The sequence below is a fragment of the Pelmatolapia mariae genome, linkage group LG12 (assembly GCF_036321145.2).
Source record: "Pelmatolapia mariae isolate MD_Pm_ZW linkage group LG12, Pm_UMD_F_2, whole genome shotgun sequence".
In the NCBI taxonomy this organism is placed as follows: Eukaryota; Metazoa; Chordata; class Actinopteri; order Cichliformes; family Cichlidae; genus Pelmatolapia; species Pelmatolapia mariae.
The window spans coordinates 16,435,694-16,451,642 of record NC_086237.1 but is presented as its reverse complement, the minus strand read 5'-3'; the positions used below and the strand labels follow the sequence as shown (position 1 = coordinate 16,451,642).

Genomic DNA, 15,949 nt, shown 5'->3' with positions numbered 1-15,949 from the left:
AGTAAAAAAAAAAAAAGATTTTAAACCCTCCCATTGTACCCATCTGACATTTGGCAAACAAAACATTTTCACCACAACCCTACAGGGTGCTCTTAATGCCTTAATTAATGGGAGGGTCCAGAAGTTAATAAACCAATCACTTTTCTAAAAACTTTTCCAAAAGTAAAATGAATTACAAATTTACATAACAAAACTAGGTAAGTATATTCTTACAATTTTAAAAGAAAAAACAAAAATGAATACAAATTACGATTCATAAACATTCAACAAAAATCCCAGCAAATCAACAGTTTCTGCAACATACTAACCGGACCATCTGGCAATAACAACCATGCCACGGTCAAAGTCACTTAATTCTCCTTCAGACATGCTCAGCTTGATTATGTCTATATCCCTAAATACACTGAGTATATATGTGTTATGGAGCTTGTACCTAACCCAAGCTGAGATTTAGGACCTTTAATCTTTGTTTTGTTTTTTCCAGTTTACATACTTTACAGTAATTTTTTTGCAAGTCATCCATCCATCTGTCATGAGGGGGCTGGATCCTACGCCAGATGTCATAGGGTGAGCGGTGGGGTACACACTGGACAGGTTGCCAGTCTTTCACACGACTAACAGTGAGGCAGGTATTCATTCACACTTATGGGTCATTTAGAACAGCGGTCCCCAACCCCCGGGCCTCGGACTGGTACCGGTCCGTGAGTCGTTTGGTACTGGGCCGCGAGAGTTGAGGCTCAGGTGTGAAATGTATGGTTTTCAGGGTTTTTATCGGTTTTCAGCGTTATTTTGTTATCGTTTTTATCGTTAACTCGGTTTTCCTGGGTCTTTTCACGTGTGTTATGAATAAATCTTCTTTTTTTCGGTACCGGTACTAGTTTTATTTTGTTGTATTTATCCGCGACACCTTAAAGGCCGGTCCGTGAAAATATTGTCGGGCATAAGCCGGTCCGTGGCGCAAAAAAGGTTGGGGACCGCTGATTTAGAAGCACCAATGAACCTAACTCCACTAACTGCATGTCTTTGGACTGTGGAAGAAAGCTGGAGAAAGGCCACGAACAGATGGTGGATTCAAACCCAGGACCTTCTTGCTGTGAGGCAACAGTGCAAACTACAGGCTTGTACCAAATGTACAAAAACTGACAGTCATTACCCTAATCACGCTTTCGTCAACTCAGTAAGCCAAAATTAGGTAACATCTATTAGCCTCTATTAGCCCTGTGAGAATATGGAAAAAAGAGAGAAAAGCGCAAAGCCTCGCTTTAATGGTACAAATGAAATTCTTTTAATGCATATTAGCACATCATTTTTGGATTTACAAATATAAACATCACATTCACCTGAGGTGATCAATTACAGCACAACAACCAAAATACAACACCTACTGTAGGGAGTATAGGTTCAAAACTATGCAAATGAGTTATTTGCAAAGGTCAGCGTTAGCAGATTATATAAACCAGAACCAGGTGAAAACAGATGTGTGGGGATTACTGTATTATCACAAAGTCAGTTTCACAGTTGCTGGGACAGTCAGCTTCCTGTTACTAACTTTTGGGTGCTGAACTTCACCCGCTGGGAGCTGCAACAGGCTTAAATCACCCTGATAAATTACTTGTACTCATTATTTGACCCAGCTATGTGATACACCTATGTCAACTTACTGAATAAATACAAACTGTAATAAAAAAAATATCAATAAATTAATATTGAAATATTGTTGAAAACCCCATAAAGCAAAAACACTCCACAGTTTAAAGTATTAATGTAACTGAAGGCATGAGGGTGTAACAGAATATGAAATTTGTTTATCTTTGTTTTTTTATCATCATCAAAAAGACATTCTAAATATTTTTATGATCAGATATATTGTACATGCTATTTTATTTCTCTGATACTGAAGTGATGTTAAATTCAAATGTACATTTTGGCACGCAGACTGTTACAAGAGGGCAAACTGAAGGAGATCATTTTCAGTTCACGGTACAGTCTCTCTGTGATAATAGTTCCTGAGACACTGTAAACTCATGAAATGTTGCTGCTATAAAAATACTGTTTTTCAAATATTTAAGGAATAAAAATAACCCAGGAGTCAATTACAAGCAGGTCTTTATAAAAGTACAGTCTCAACAGAAACACATGCATGCCATCTCTTCTTAACACGTCCAGTGAATGTTTGTCACCTCCTGACATTAGACTCCAAGGCTTCCATCCAGTCAACCTCCATCTTTCACTTCAGTTTACTGACAGTGATTCAGAGACTTATCACAGGACCAGTTGTTCCATTAAGTGCAAAGACCATCTTTGAAGTCCTTTTATTTTTTGCCCTGTTGGGAACTAGCTTATCTTCTGCAGCAATTTGTCCTCTTTCAGTTTAAACGGTACACTCACAGACATCTCTGCGATGAACCTTTCACAGGCTGCCTTGGTCACCTGCTTGCAGAAGCGAAGGTCTATCTGACAGATGCTTCCGCAGCGCTTGAAGAAGTTTAAGGAATGGTCCGTTACTCTGTTACACACTGAAAAATGAGGCAGGGAAAAAGGGTTAGAAGAACAGAAAACTGTCAGTCCTGCTAATTTAAAAATGTATACGTCTCCAGACTAATCACATCTGGCGTTCAAAAACTGGGCTTTATTGCTATAAATGAAAACCGGGGACTTTGATAAAGCTGGGACTAAAATGTAAATAAAAGCAGAAAGCAATGATCTGCAGATCTTGCGCAAACAGTACACAAAAACTGAGAAAATGTGCAATTTTAAGAAAAATATTAGCTCATTTTTAATTTGATGGCAGCAGCATGTCTCACAAAAACTCAAACATTGGGATGGAGGCAACAAAAGGCCAAAACAGTAAGTGGTACTAAGAAGAAGCAGCTGAAGGAATATTTTAAACTAATTAGGTTAATTGGCAACAGGCCAGTAATGTCTGGTTATTAAAAGTGAATCTTAAAGAGGAACTTAGAGTTCCTCAGAAGTGAAGACCAGCTTAGGTTCACAAATTTACAAAACACTGCCCTCACAATTCTGGAGAAATCTCGTCACAGCAGGCAAGATCAACAGTCAATATTGGATGCCTGTTATCTCCTGGCCCTCAGGCGGTACAGCACTAAAAACAGGCATGATTCTGTCATTGAGAGCAAAACTGATCTCTGGTCAGAAAAATCAAAATGTCAAATTATTTTTTAAAACCATGTACACCTGATCATCTGGACTAAAGAGGAGATGGCTTGTCATACAGCTTACTACCATCTGTGACGGTATGGGGGGCTTTAGTGCCTATGGAACTGGCAGCTTGCACATCTGGAAAGGCACCATCAATGCTGAAAACTATATACAGCTTTTAGAACAACATATGCTCCCACCACAACAATGCCAAGTACATGTCCTAGTGTTTTTGAGACATTTTGTTGCCATCAGATTCAAAACAAGCTAATATTTTTCTTAAAATTGTAACATTTTCTCACTTTAAACATTTGAGATGTCATCTATGTTCTGTTATGAATAAAATATGTGCTTACAATATTTGCAAAGCATTGCATTTTGTCTTATTTTTTACATTTTACACAATGACAAAGATAATTGTAATTCTGAGTACTGTTGCTAATTCAAACCAAAAAAACACAAGCTAAGTGCACAGTAGCTGAAATGCTAAAAGCAGCATCTTAAAGGAAGTAAACCAACCAATGCTAAGTATACTAATCTATTTATTCATCTCAAGTCCAAGTATATAATTTCCTGGAACAATCAAGCACAACCCACAGCATTTAAATAATTTAGTGGCTAATATTGATGCTTTAGCAAAACCCCCTACTTCACCTCCTTCCTCTGTGGTTAACACAAGAGTTGTTATAGTCTTGTATTTTCCATTACTTTTTAAAATTTCTATATAATTTTAAACATTTATTTTGACTGCAGTTTATTTTACAGAGTTGGTTTGCTTGTTTCAGTTTTGTTTTATTAGTTTCAATGTTTGTTTGTTTTTACTTTGGCACCCAAAAGAGACACCAACACAAACAATATAAACACTTGAGACACTGGAAACAGACACACCCAGTCTCAATAAAAATATCAATCATTGTATCCTCGTGCATCGACACAACCAGCTCGTCTTATGACAAGTTCTATTTTGTCCTAACAGAGGTGCTTTCTGTGTTATTATATGGAAGTATGACTTTAGACTGACCATCAGGTTATTTAAAGGACAGGAAGTGTGCCATTTATTTGAATTCAGCCACCCAGCTGAACTTGTATGCAAGCCTGCTGAAAAAAAAAACAAAAAAAATGAAAAAGCCTGATGCCTGTATATTCCCATGACTGCACGCTCTGATTCAACATCTCACCTGAGAGGTTGATTTCTGTGAGGGAATCTCTGGTTGTGGTCCCTGCTGCTGTCAGCAGGTTGACTGACTGGTCATTGATATGGTTGCAGTAGCTAAGGTCCAGCCTGGAGAGCAAAGGCATCTGTCGACTTATGAGGCGTAAAGACGTGTCGGTGATGTCCAGCCCCGCTAGCCTCAGTTCCTCCACGTTCCGCAATTTGCAGCGGTTATCCAGCTGGCCTGTTAGTTAGTTGGTCAAATAAAAAGTAACACAGAACAATTTTAAATTTGATCAACACCTCAAGATTATAAAAGTCTCTGACATTCAAGTTCACGCTTGTGTTTCAGTTTGAAAACGTAAATCTAAAGCAGCTCCTCCTGGAAAAATCTATTCTGGGGTTTGGAATGAGAGCAATAACCTTTCCAGCTACTGAAAAGCCTCCCACTCCAAGAGTTGCTCTATAAAATAGTTAGTAATGTGTAACTGAGTACCTAAGAGTTTTAACATTAACACTTACACAAGTTAATGTGAAATGATTAGTAACGGTGTTTATGTTGCAGCTGTTAAAACTTAACTTTGAGTGTCATTTATGCATAACAGCATGGCAGGCACGAGAAAAGGGCACATTTATGATAGTGGTTGTGCTTTACCTGGTCTGTTATCTGTGGGAGGGGAGAGGAGGTCCCTCATCTGTGCATCTTTGAGTCCCTCCACCCACTGCACATCGAGAGTGCGCAGCAGAGGGCAGCTGGAGGTGCAGAGTGCAGACACAGCAGCCCAGGAGCACCCCGACAGCCTTAACACTCGCAGACCTAAAACATATAGCGGCACTTTAAAACACTGATTTGGGGGGGGGGGGGTGTTCTGTAACCTTAGATCAAAAATCCCTTATAGTTAAGTACCTGGCAATCTGTTAATAAGCCAGCTTAATTGTTTCTTGGAAATGTTGGTCCAGCTGAGGTCCAGGGAGACTGGCTGTCGGCGGATAATCCCACTTAGCATGAGTGGGGTGATTGAGGTGCAGCGGTTCAGATCTATCTTTGTCCAGAGTCTCTTGTCACAACACCTAGCAGAAATAAAGATTTGTGTTGAATGTCAGGTCTTTGTGTCAAGGCAGAACACCCTAAACCAAACTGTAATTGCTCCTCCACATTTCAGAGGGTTTTTTCTCTTTTGCACTAACTGTAAACATCAGAAATATATTTTAAATCACTGTTGAGATTGTGCTGTGCATTTACCATCTGTTCCATGTCTTGCACACTCTCATGCACACACACAGCTCCTGGTGTGTGAGATAGCGGAATATCTTCATCCAGAGCTCTCGCTGGATGATGTGTGCTTTTCCATCTTTTAGAGGCAGTCTGTCGGGAGGCGGGCTTATGGGAGGGGGCCGAATAACGTGCCGCTCCATTTGGACACACTTAGGTGGAGAGCGCGGAGGAACCGGCCGGGTTGTCGGAGTGCTCCTGTTGAAGCCCAGCGGAGTGATCTGACTTGGGTAGAAGTGACGCAGCTCCCAGGAGTTCCCATTCATCTCTTTGGTCTTGAGGTGGGCCCTCTGATCCCCGAGCTCATTGCCGTTGCGGAACAGCTTCTTGGGTTCCTCGTTTTCCGTCTCTGGTTCAGCCTTCAGTGGTTGCCGGTTCTCATTGGCCATGCAGTCTTCGGTCTTCTGGATTTCCTGGGTAAGTGCTTTGCTCAGTTCCCGACTCAGCTCTCTGTTAGGTAAACGCCGCTTACGCCGAGCCTTTGGACGCGGGCCTTTTTCCTGGGTCTCGCTCCCGCCCTCACTGCTGGGGCCGGCCTGTGGAGAGCTACAGTGAGACTGGTCACTGTCTCCAACGGGTGTTCTAAGGCTGGGATTCAAAAGGTCGCTCTTTGAGTCCCTGTAATCCCCATCATCTTCAGGGTCTCCAGAGCGCCCTTTCCTCTCTACACCGCTCTGGAAATGAGGCTCCCTTCCTTCTTCATCCTCTTCTTCAGCATCTTCATCATCCTCTTCTCTCTTGATTTGTTGAAGAAGTTTGGAAAAATAAGGATCATCTGACTTTTCCTGGAGAAACAAAACAAAACCACATGTCAGGGCTCTAGACTATCTTTTTGCCACGTTTGCACTGATGCACCTAAAAGTTAGGTGCACCCAAATTTTTCAACCACATTACTTAACACTGCAGTTTTACATGTGCACTTTTTTGGGGGGGAAATTGCTGCTGTCCATACAGACAATATTGATTTGGAAATGATTAACTAACAATCTTGTCAACACAAGGTACTTTATTTGGAGCACAGTTCTACAAGAAAGATAAGTTACTGAAAAAGTGCTTGTGCTTAAAGCGCTTTGGCTCTCTTTGGTAACATTGTAGACAATGTTAAAATTAATCATCACATCGGCCTCCTCTGACGACCTGTTTGCTGCTGCCTGCTGCTGAAAGGCAGTGGGGAGAGGGGACACTTGGGCAGTGCATTTATCGCAGCACATAATGTGTTTTCTGGATACACTGTGCTTTTTCAGCGTTCAGAGAATGATGGCTCCTTGTCAGAGCACTGGCTATGAATTTCAGACGGATCAGGCCTTAACTTAACAAAAAAGTTATCAATAGTTCTTTTTACATCTTATTACCCACAGCTACATCCACTTCTGTCAGGCCTAGGCTACTCACTAGGGCTGGGTATCTTCACTGATTTCTACAATCCTTTCGATTCAGATTTACAAGGTCCCGATTGGATTCAATTCAATTTTGCCTCAGACAGTCAGAAATATTATAATTCTGATCATTTATCAGTACTGATACATGTGAGACTTCATCAGAGGTGTGAGCATCACAGCAGATGCCTTTGTGTTAAAGTAACTGAGGATAAAAAACAGAAAAACATGAAGGAGATTTTCCTGGCCTGCCGTTTTATAGCAGATAATCTTAAAAATATTCTGCAATTTTGCATAATTTTAAAAAGTTTAAATTTCTTCAGTATTGAACAGCAGAAATTGCTGCCCTCTCTTGTCTGAGGTCATTAAAAAAAAAAGAGCGTCCGATAGCGCTGTAAACAGCGGTAGACTGGTGGGTAATTAAGCGAATGAATAATGGCGAAAACAGAGATTTGAGATGGGAAACTATTCTTGAAGTACACAGAGAGAGAAAGCTGTGCATGAAGTGTGATTTTATCGTGGTGGAAGCAATACAGCAAAAGTCAGAGGGAATTAATGACGACATTCATCAAATGTGAATCGTAGTTTGGATCTTCTTTTGTTGCTGGTTCAGTGAATTTTGGTTGGAGAGAGACAAAACCTGCAGCTCAGAATCTAGCACAAAAAAAAGACGTAAACACAGCGCGGACCCGCCGACACATCAGAATCAGTGAGCTGTCGGCTTTCAGCCACAATGGGGTGGCCCGTGTAAGTGCTGTCGGGTAAGAAAGCCAAGAAACAGAAAGCTGATTCTGATGTGTCGGGTCCGCGCTCTGTGTTTACGTCTTTGTGTGGAATCCTATCCACCTGCACTTTCAAACGTACACACGAAGGACCACAAGAATATCTGGACCACGGCCAATCAGAGAAGTCCCGCCCCTGACTATGTCTGATTGATTTAGACCATGATAGTGGCATAATGTGTGTCTGTTGTTGACCACACGGAGACCTTTTTATTTATTTATTTTTTTTTTTTTACTCGAACAGCTGGTCGCACCTGTGCGAACTAGGATTTTCTTGAGTCGCACCATTGAAAAATTTGGTCGCATTTGTGACCAATTTGGTCGCACTCTAGAGCCCTGCATGTACAATTATTCCCCCAAAATACTGCTCCATTTACACACTGTACATTATTATACAAACCTTTTTCCTCACACTGAGATCATCTTCCTCATCATCATCAAACAGCTTCCTCTTTTTCCTCAGTTTGTCCTCGGGCCGGGGCCGTGGCAGGTTGCTGGGTGAGAGCACCGGCGGCTGGCGGCTGAGAGACTCCTCGGGTCGGTACCTGGGTGTCTCCTCTTTGTCTGACCTCCTCTTAATTGCTGAAGAAGCATCCCCTTCCTCCTTTGTCACAGGCTTCTGTTCCCTCAGCAAAGAGCCAGGGAGGTTGGAGGCATACTTGAACCCTGGGCCCCTTTTTTGCTTCAATGCCAAAGGGACAATAATTGCGAGACAACTTTATACCTTTAGCCTATATTGACAAGAAAAAGCCGCTGTTCCTAAAAGTGCTCCTATGGTTTAATAAACGAAATCAATGTGACCGAGAACATAAAAGACACAGCAGTCAGAGGTTTCCTGCTTCACTGCCACATGTGAAAGATGACAAAAGTATAAACAGGAAGTGGCAAGTTGATCAACACACGCTTTAACCGAATATTGAAATAATGAAAGCAACAACAGCACCAAAAACTCTGTAATGCTAATTTGTTGTTTTGTTTCCAAAACACACTTGATGAGCTGAAACTTGACATAAAAACCGTGACACACACATATTTGTACTCACTTTTCCACTCTTTCCAGCATGGTTGCATTTAGGACATTCCCAGCAGTTAGGGAGTTCATCATTCACCACCCCCGAAGCGTCGCACACCTGATAAAAACAACAGCCAAATGAGTCGGATTTCAACTTGAACTGCCAGCTCTCGCTCAGTCCTGTGTTCAGTGTGTTTAATGCAAACAAGGCAAGGGAAGTGAAAGTGGCTGTTGTGACGCGTACTTGTTAGGCAGGTCAGCACAGTTTAACCTCATTCGCTGTTAAACATGCCAACTCTTGCTTCATGGATTACTCAGAAAAGGGAAGTATAAACAGTTAAAGATCTCAACTCGGCCTAAATATGCTGTTACAAATCTAAACTGCTGTATGAGGTTCCAAATATATTCTGCAACAACACAATAAAACAGCTAGAAAAACCTGTAACAACGAGGCACAAAGACACAGCCTCTTTTTTGTGTTTTGTTTGTTTGTTTTCTACTCTTTTTATGAAGTTAGCTGATGGCATTAAAAATTCTTAGCTCTTGCATGCAAAACAAACATGCAGACCATGCTTCAAAAACTGGTTTGACCAAACATATGCAAATAGCAAATTGTGTTTTCGCATAACAGGTTACAAACAGGGTGTGTGCTGTGTGTTGCCCTTTTTGGTCATGATCTAATACAGTTTCTTTTTTAATCTGAGAGTTTGTTTTTAAAATCCTGACCTCTTAAGCTTCTTAAGCGTGTGTTCAGTGAAACCCTCAGCGTGATGGTGTCATGTCGGAGCCGTAAAATATTGAGATCCACATCACAAACAAAGTTTTTTTTAGCGTTACGTAAACATCAACATTTCTACCCAATTATCTCCTTTGACTACGATTCAACTGCCTGAGTCACTCCTGTCATGTTACAATGATCTGAGAATCCTGGCACATTACTGCAACACTGTGAGTCACCGTCACAATGACTGTAATGATGAGGTGGAGTTGTTCAGCTGTTCCCAACGTAGGCGCCCTTCTGTACCTTCAGGCAGTTGGGATGGACGATCTCATTGCAGATGGAGCACTCCATCAGCATAAAGTTAAACTTGTCCTCCTCATCCTCCAGTGTGTCCTCCTTCCCGGCTTCTTTGCACACTACACACACTGCTGTGTGGGGCAACACGGGCTGCATGGAGCGAAAAAAGAAAAAACAAGCAGAAATAAAGTGTATTAAGCAGTGAATGCTTTCTAAAAACAAAGCTGACAGTGTTACATGTCTTCATGGATAATTCTGGCTCTAAAGCTCTTTTGCTACTGACTCACCGCAATGCACTGTCTCATGATGCAGGACTGCTTCATGCGCCCTGGTCCACCAAACTTCTTCATGTCCTTACAGAAGTGACACTCCCCGCATTCAGACCGCAAGCACGCCTCGCACTTTCTGCAGCGTGTCCTCCTGCGGCGGGCTCCGGAGGAGCTGCGGTTGGACGGCAGCTTAACAGCTGACGACGTCCCCATCTTGGGTTTGGGCCGGTTAGCTGCCCGCTGCTGGAAGGCAAAAAACGTAAGAGACGTCAGGTGATAACTCAAAATGAAGAGACTCTCTGTCATTGAGAACATGGACACAGGACCTTTAAGCAAGCTAACAGGTGAACAGATATCAGACCAAACGGCTGAAATAACAGTAATCAGCACAAGGAATCCCATCAAACTGGCACTGACATCAAACTGTGATGCATGCATTATGTATTTATTTATAGGCTATTCTTGCTGCTGCTTAATTACAAGTCATATGACCCAGCTACTAAAAAATTCCTTAACTAAACAAGGAATTTAGTTTAGTTCCACCTTGAACTTGGGATTTTACTATCCTTCAGCAAACAGAGCCATGTGGAAACAGTTTATACTTAAGCAGCAATTAATATTAATTTTCATCAATTAATTTCCCTCAATATTTCCTGAAGTAATTATTTTGTCAACAAAATATCTGAAAATTGTAAATTTTCCCCTCTAGCTTGATCACGATCTGTCAAAATAACCCAAAAAATAAGGTATTCAGATTACCATTTCAAGCAAAAGGATTAAGTTCTCACATTTTAGAAACTGGAATCAATGAATATTTGCATGTTTTTGCTTTAAAAAGTGCTGGATTCCTATTGGATTGAAAATTAACAGCACATAAGTGGTGTTTGTAGGCTTTTGATATACAATTATTGTGTTACTGATTAAACAAATGATTTGCTTCTTGGCTACTGGGTTAACTAGTACTCACTCTAAATCAAGTTAACAATTAAAAAAAGAAAAACAAAGCTGTGGTCAGGGTAGTGTCTCTACCTTACGATATGAAGCACCTTGAGGCAATTTCTGTTGCGATTTGGCGCTATATAAACTGAACTGTACCCATAATGTAGGCATGTCAATGAAATTGTGTCCTCACAGTGCATGTTAAGCTTAGGGTTAAGGGTGTCACCTTGAGAATTGTGACAAAAGCATACTCCAAATCTTCTTATTTGAGTCACTGGAAGCAGCAACTGTGTGATGCTGTGGACTAAAAATAAAAACAGTAATTTAATGATCAGACTGAAATTTAAGCAACCAATTATCTAACTGAATCCTGAAACCTTAATTCATTTTGTGATTTTCTCACATCTCCTTCTTACTCTCTTCCCTGTTGCCATGGCAGGGCAATATAAAGCACTATGAAAATAAGACAAATCACACAGGAGGAGAGGTTACCTAGGCAACACATTTGCCTCTCTGATGGCAACTGTTTGAATAAAAAACAGAGAGATGGATAAAAATAAGCTCAGAGTGGAGCTATGATTTGTGCTCTGAGCACTTTCCTGATGTCATCTATTCTTATTCTATTACTGAAATCACACACGGCCCACGCACAACGGCTCATTTCAGCTCTTTGACCAATTATTACTCCATTCATTTGTATAAAACACCAAATTACAATAAATTAAGATCATTCAAGCCTCTGCGGTTGTCTTATGTGGAAGATGATACTGAGGCATTGCAGACAGGTAAAACAAGATGTTCCAGGCGAACGATAATGTCACTCTTGCTTTCTGAATGATATTCACTGGAAGGAGTGGAGAAACCAGCCCTAAATATGTGCTAAAGAAGCTTCACGGCAAATTGTTAATAACAATGTGACAACATGTTTCTTCTTGTTTAACAGAAACTGCTCTTTGGAGCGTTTTCCCCCAGGAGGATTTTGGAACGCGTTGTTAGATCTATCCCTTTACATAACAGAGATTCTTCTGTTGTGTTGCTGTCAGCTCAAGAAGTTCTTTGCCTGCTGCTGCTGCTGCTGACAGAGCATCTATGCAAAACCAGGCTAAATGATCAAACCAAGCAAAGCTTATTTTCATGGTGCCAAGCTTTCCATTAATCCATCTGACTAATACGGAAATATGAGAAAGAAACACAGAAGAAAGCACAGGTGCTGTTGCTGCAGGTGTGGCTGATACCTCACCATTTCCCTAACCTTATCTCACATGACTTTGTCTCACATAGCATATCTAAAGTAAGGCAGAGTCTCTGAGAAAATAAAGTCCATGCAAAATTTAAAACCACAACAAAAAACTGACATGTCCTCCATTCCCTCCATTCCTCCAGGTCTCCACATGTTTTATTTGGCTGATTTTTTATCCCAGATGTATCTCCTCCCGTGATCACTTAGTAGCCAAATGTGTAAACCACTACGCTACAGATCCACTGTCTCTGCACAGACACTAAGGATTGGCTGCTGAGCCCTGCAAATAAAAACATGGCCCATATTGCTGTGACACAATCTTCTGACTCAGCATCAGCGTGGATGTCAGCGAGTGAAACTCACGTTTGCCTTCATCTGCTGCCCGCACTCAATTAGCACAAATAACATGTGCTGCTCTCCCTATAATATGTCACAACAGAAGACTTCAAAATATGATCTTTGATGCTGCACTGCTTGTGGGTGTTGTGGATATAAACATTGTGTAAGAGCAGGGGTCTGGCGCTTACATCAGCACTTCTCCTATTTCTCTTGAACTGTACATGCCAACTGTGTGCTGGAGACTTGTGCAATATCTAATGAGCCCTGTGAGAAAAGTATTCATGCTGCTGACCTCAAATGAGCATGCACTCCATGCCACTCATGAGAAGTTCGCCCCTGTGAGTCACATTAAGGCTTTATGCAGAGTTTAAAATGGAGACATTTCTGTTAAAAATCAAACCCATTTGCCCAGTTTGGGGCCACTAGACTACTAAGTAACAGAAGTAGAGGCACTTCATTGTTACCCTCTCCCCACCCCCACCCCCTTTCTCTGTCCCTGCTTCCTCAACGTTTTTGACTAAAGCTTTCTTAAAGGCGCAGAGTTGTGGGACAAGTTTTGGAAGTGAGAGGAAATCAATCACATGAAAAACAGTTTCGATATAGCAGGTTAACCAAAGTGCACGAGAAAATCATAAGTTGGCCAGCATAAAGTCTGATGGCCTTCACCGTTAAGGTAGTGGATGATAACGAGGTTGTGGTCACAGCCGCGGATCTGTAACCTCACTGGATGAGGCTGCTCGCTATTAAGAGGTGGTCAGTACAAAAATGGGTCGGTTGTGGCTAACAAGATAGATGGTGTCTAGGAGGCGAGGACACGGTGTGTTTTTAGACGGTCACGGAACACAAAAAGGAGGAACTCCAGTTCCTTTAAATGTGTACAAATATTTAGCTTTGTGTTTATTCGCTATTACCTGGCTGACCGAAGAATAAGGTTTAAAACACACCTTCTCCTTTCAACCCGACTAACCTACATAGAGAGAGGAAAAGCGGATACAAACATTCACCTGAAGTAACTGACGAAAAGGAAAAACCGTCAAAAACCTTTTTTTAATCGAGAAGCATACAGAGCAAAGTAGAGTTCACGAAATTAAAATACCTGCTCAGATTCTGAATCATATTCCTCATCGTCTCCGCTCAGTGACAAGGCCATGTCTCCTCTCTCTCATCGTTTGAGAAAACTAACATGGCTGAACAAGCTAAGTTCGTCCCCCTCCTTCACACCAAACACACACAGGCAGCTTCTGCAGGCTGCATTCACGAACCATAGGAAATATCAAAACTGACGTAAAAAAACGTAAACGGCACAACTATAATTAAAAATGTATTGGAAAGAAACGTAAACGCAGAGGATCAGAGGATTGTACAGAAATTTAACAAATATACAGGTTTCAGGGATGGTTCGTTATTGTATTAACACCCTGTTCATATGACAATAAAATCGGCTAAGTGTAATTAACGTGGCATGTTAACGCAACGTCGATGAAACAGGAAGTAAAGATAAGCAGGTAAAATAAGATGTCTCCCTCCCACACTCGTCCGTCTTTGCTTTTGTCTTGGCGTTTGTAGGCAGTCTATGGGCTGTATGACTCAGTGGCAGAGCAAATTCTTCAAAGGTTTATTTAATGCGTTTAACCTTTTAATCCTTAAGGGCTTAGCAGTTTACAAATAGCATTAAACTTCAAAAACACTCAGTGAGTTTATGCAGGCGTTTGTTATCAAATGTTGATAATGTGATAATGTGTTTACTTTTAATAATTGAAACTTTAAAAAAAATTCCCAACTATACAGCCATGAATGTACAGTGTATAAAGTTCACCTAATGTAGCTAGATGTAAACACTCTTAAACTAAAAGTGAAAAACAGCACTTTGATTTCACAGTCAAGAACTTTCTTTCTTATCTGATTTAGCCTACCTGACAGCAGATTCAACACAACGTGAAGTATGTATTACTCATTGTTTGGTTAGTTATTATGTAATTATGATGATTAAACACCGAGTTATGTAAAGCAAGAATGTGTGTGTAAAGATTGAACATGAACATATTGACGCCACCCAGTGTTGAAACTCAGTTTGCTCCAGCTACAGTGTGATGGCTTTGGAGTTGTCTTGTCTAGGGCTCCTGACGGTGTAAGAACAGATTCATAGATGGGTGGGTGAGCGTGTGGGTGTATATATATGTGTTACACGCACACACCTCTCCAGGAAACATGTCAGTGTATTCATGACACAGGAGCAGTTCAACATAAAGCAAAAATAACATTTCTAATATTCTCTGTGAGATGTTTGGTTGTGCTATGTCTGGCCCCCGAATGGTTTCCCCTCCCACTGACCCTATAGGCAGACTACAGAGAAGTACCACAACTAGATCCCCCCCACTGATACAAAAAGTGTGCGTCCGCCTACTGAATGCCAGGAAATATACAAGTGGTTACCTTGTGGTAATTCAAGTGTTGCAAAACTTTCTGACTGAAACCTCACTAAAAGGACCTGCTGCACCAAAGCAGAAATGTTTATATTTAAAAAAATTTTATTGTAGCTTGTTTTTAAATTCATTGCATTATCACTGTGTAATATCCTTTTTAAAGATAACAAGAAACTTTGAAAGATTTGTGATTTACCAGATATTTGTAAATTCTCATCTTGAAGTTGCATAGCAGGATTGATACTTTGTCTCCATCCTCTAAGTTGAATATGTAGCCCACTGAAATGTGTTAAATTACTATTATTTATTATTATCTGTATATTTAGGAAACTGAAATAAAATACTTCAAACACAATATGAAAAAATGTTTGAACTTTGTCATGTCCATTTTATTTATATTTCATGGCAAATTTAAACAAGAGCAGACCCAAAGTGCTTTACAAACAGATGTGTTTATATTCTACATCTCTGTAACAGTGAGGCCTTTTACGGCTGGATTTACAGTGAGGAAGACCAAGATAACTATAGTGGAACGAGGCATGTATTCACAGTATAGCTCTCCTCACAAAGCTGTATCTAATGACCACTAGCAGCCTTAAATACTTTCAGCTGTCAATACATCAATTTCAATACATAAATATACAAATACCTTTTACATTTTCATATTTTACACTTTATCCTACATTTTATTGTTTTTACATTATTGTTACAAAAAAAAAAATCAAAACCAAAAAAAAAAAAAAAAAAAAAACCCCACACACCAAGAAACCCAAGCCTTAACCCATGGCCTCTCCCAGAACCTTTAAATGGTGTCTGGACCCCCGGGGAAGCATTTGCCCAAACACCCTGAAGAGGACACAGGAAAGACAGGTTAGTAATCATATCTCATCTTAGTCACTTCTTTGCACCACCTTTACTTCAAATTTTTGACTCACATACAATCACACTTAAACTTTTTGTGTGCAA

The 15,949-nt window shown here is 40.6% G+C and overlaps 1 protein-coding gene across 2 annotated transcripts; it reads right to left on the bottom strand.

The window, feature by feature from the left end:
- Nucleotides 1-832: 832 nt before the first annotated feature.
- Nucleotides 833-13,765, bottom strand: kdm2ba (lysine (K)-specific demethylase 2Ba). 2 transcript variants are annotated; one of them, XM_063489762.1, is made up of 10 exons: nt 13,657-13,765; nt 10,061-10,285; nt 9,780-9,923; nt 8,787-8,873; nt 8,144-8,434; nt 5,556-6,370; nt 5,220-5,383; nt 4,968-5,129; nt 4,338-4,556; nt 833-2,516 (listed from the first exon to the last, which is right to left on the bottom strand). In XM_063489762.1, the coding sequence occupies exons 1-10, from the start codon at nt 13,708-13,710 to the stop codon at nt 2,335-2,337; spliced, it is 2,343 nt and encodes a 780-aa protein (XP_063345832.1). In that variant the 5' UTR covers nt 13,711-13,765; the 3' UTR covers nt 833-2,334. The 2 variants fall into 2 exon arrangements, with proteins under 2 accessions (XP_063345832.1, XP_063345833.1); XM_063489763.1 differs by having other exon boundaries at nt 8,144-8,425.
- Nucleotides 13,766-15,949: the final 2,184 nt, after the last annotated feature.

Excerpts from the sequence above, each read along its gene's own strand:
- kdm2ba (XM_063489762.1), bottom strand. The coding sequence starts at position 13,710 with ATGGCCTTGTCACTGAGCGGAGACGATGAGGAATATGATTCAGAATCT. Across the intron at positions 10,286-13,656 it reads ATGATTCAGAATCTGAGCAG|CAGCGGGCAGCTAACCGGCC; the intron begins GTATTTTAATTT and ends TTTGCCTTCCAG. Across the intron at positions 9,924-10,060 it reads TCATGAGACAGTGCATTGCG|CCCGTGTTGCCCCACACAGC; the intron begins GTGAGTCAGTAG and ends CGCTCCATGCAG.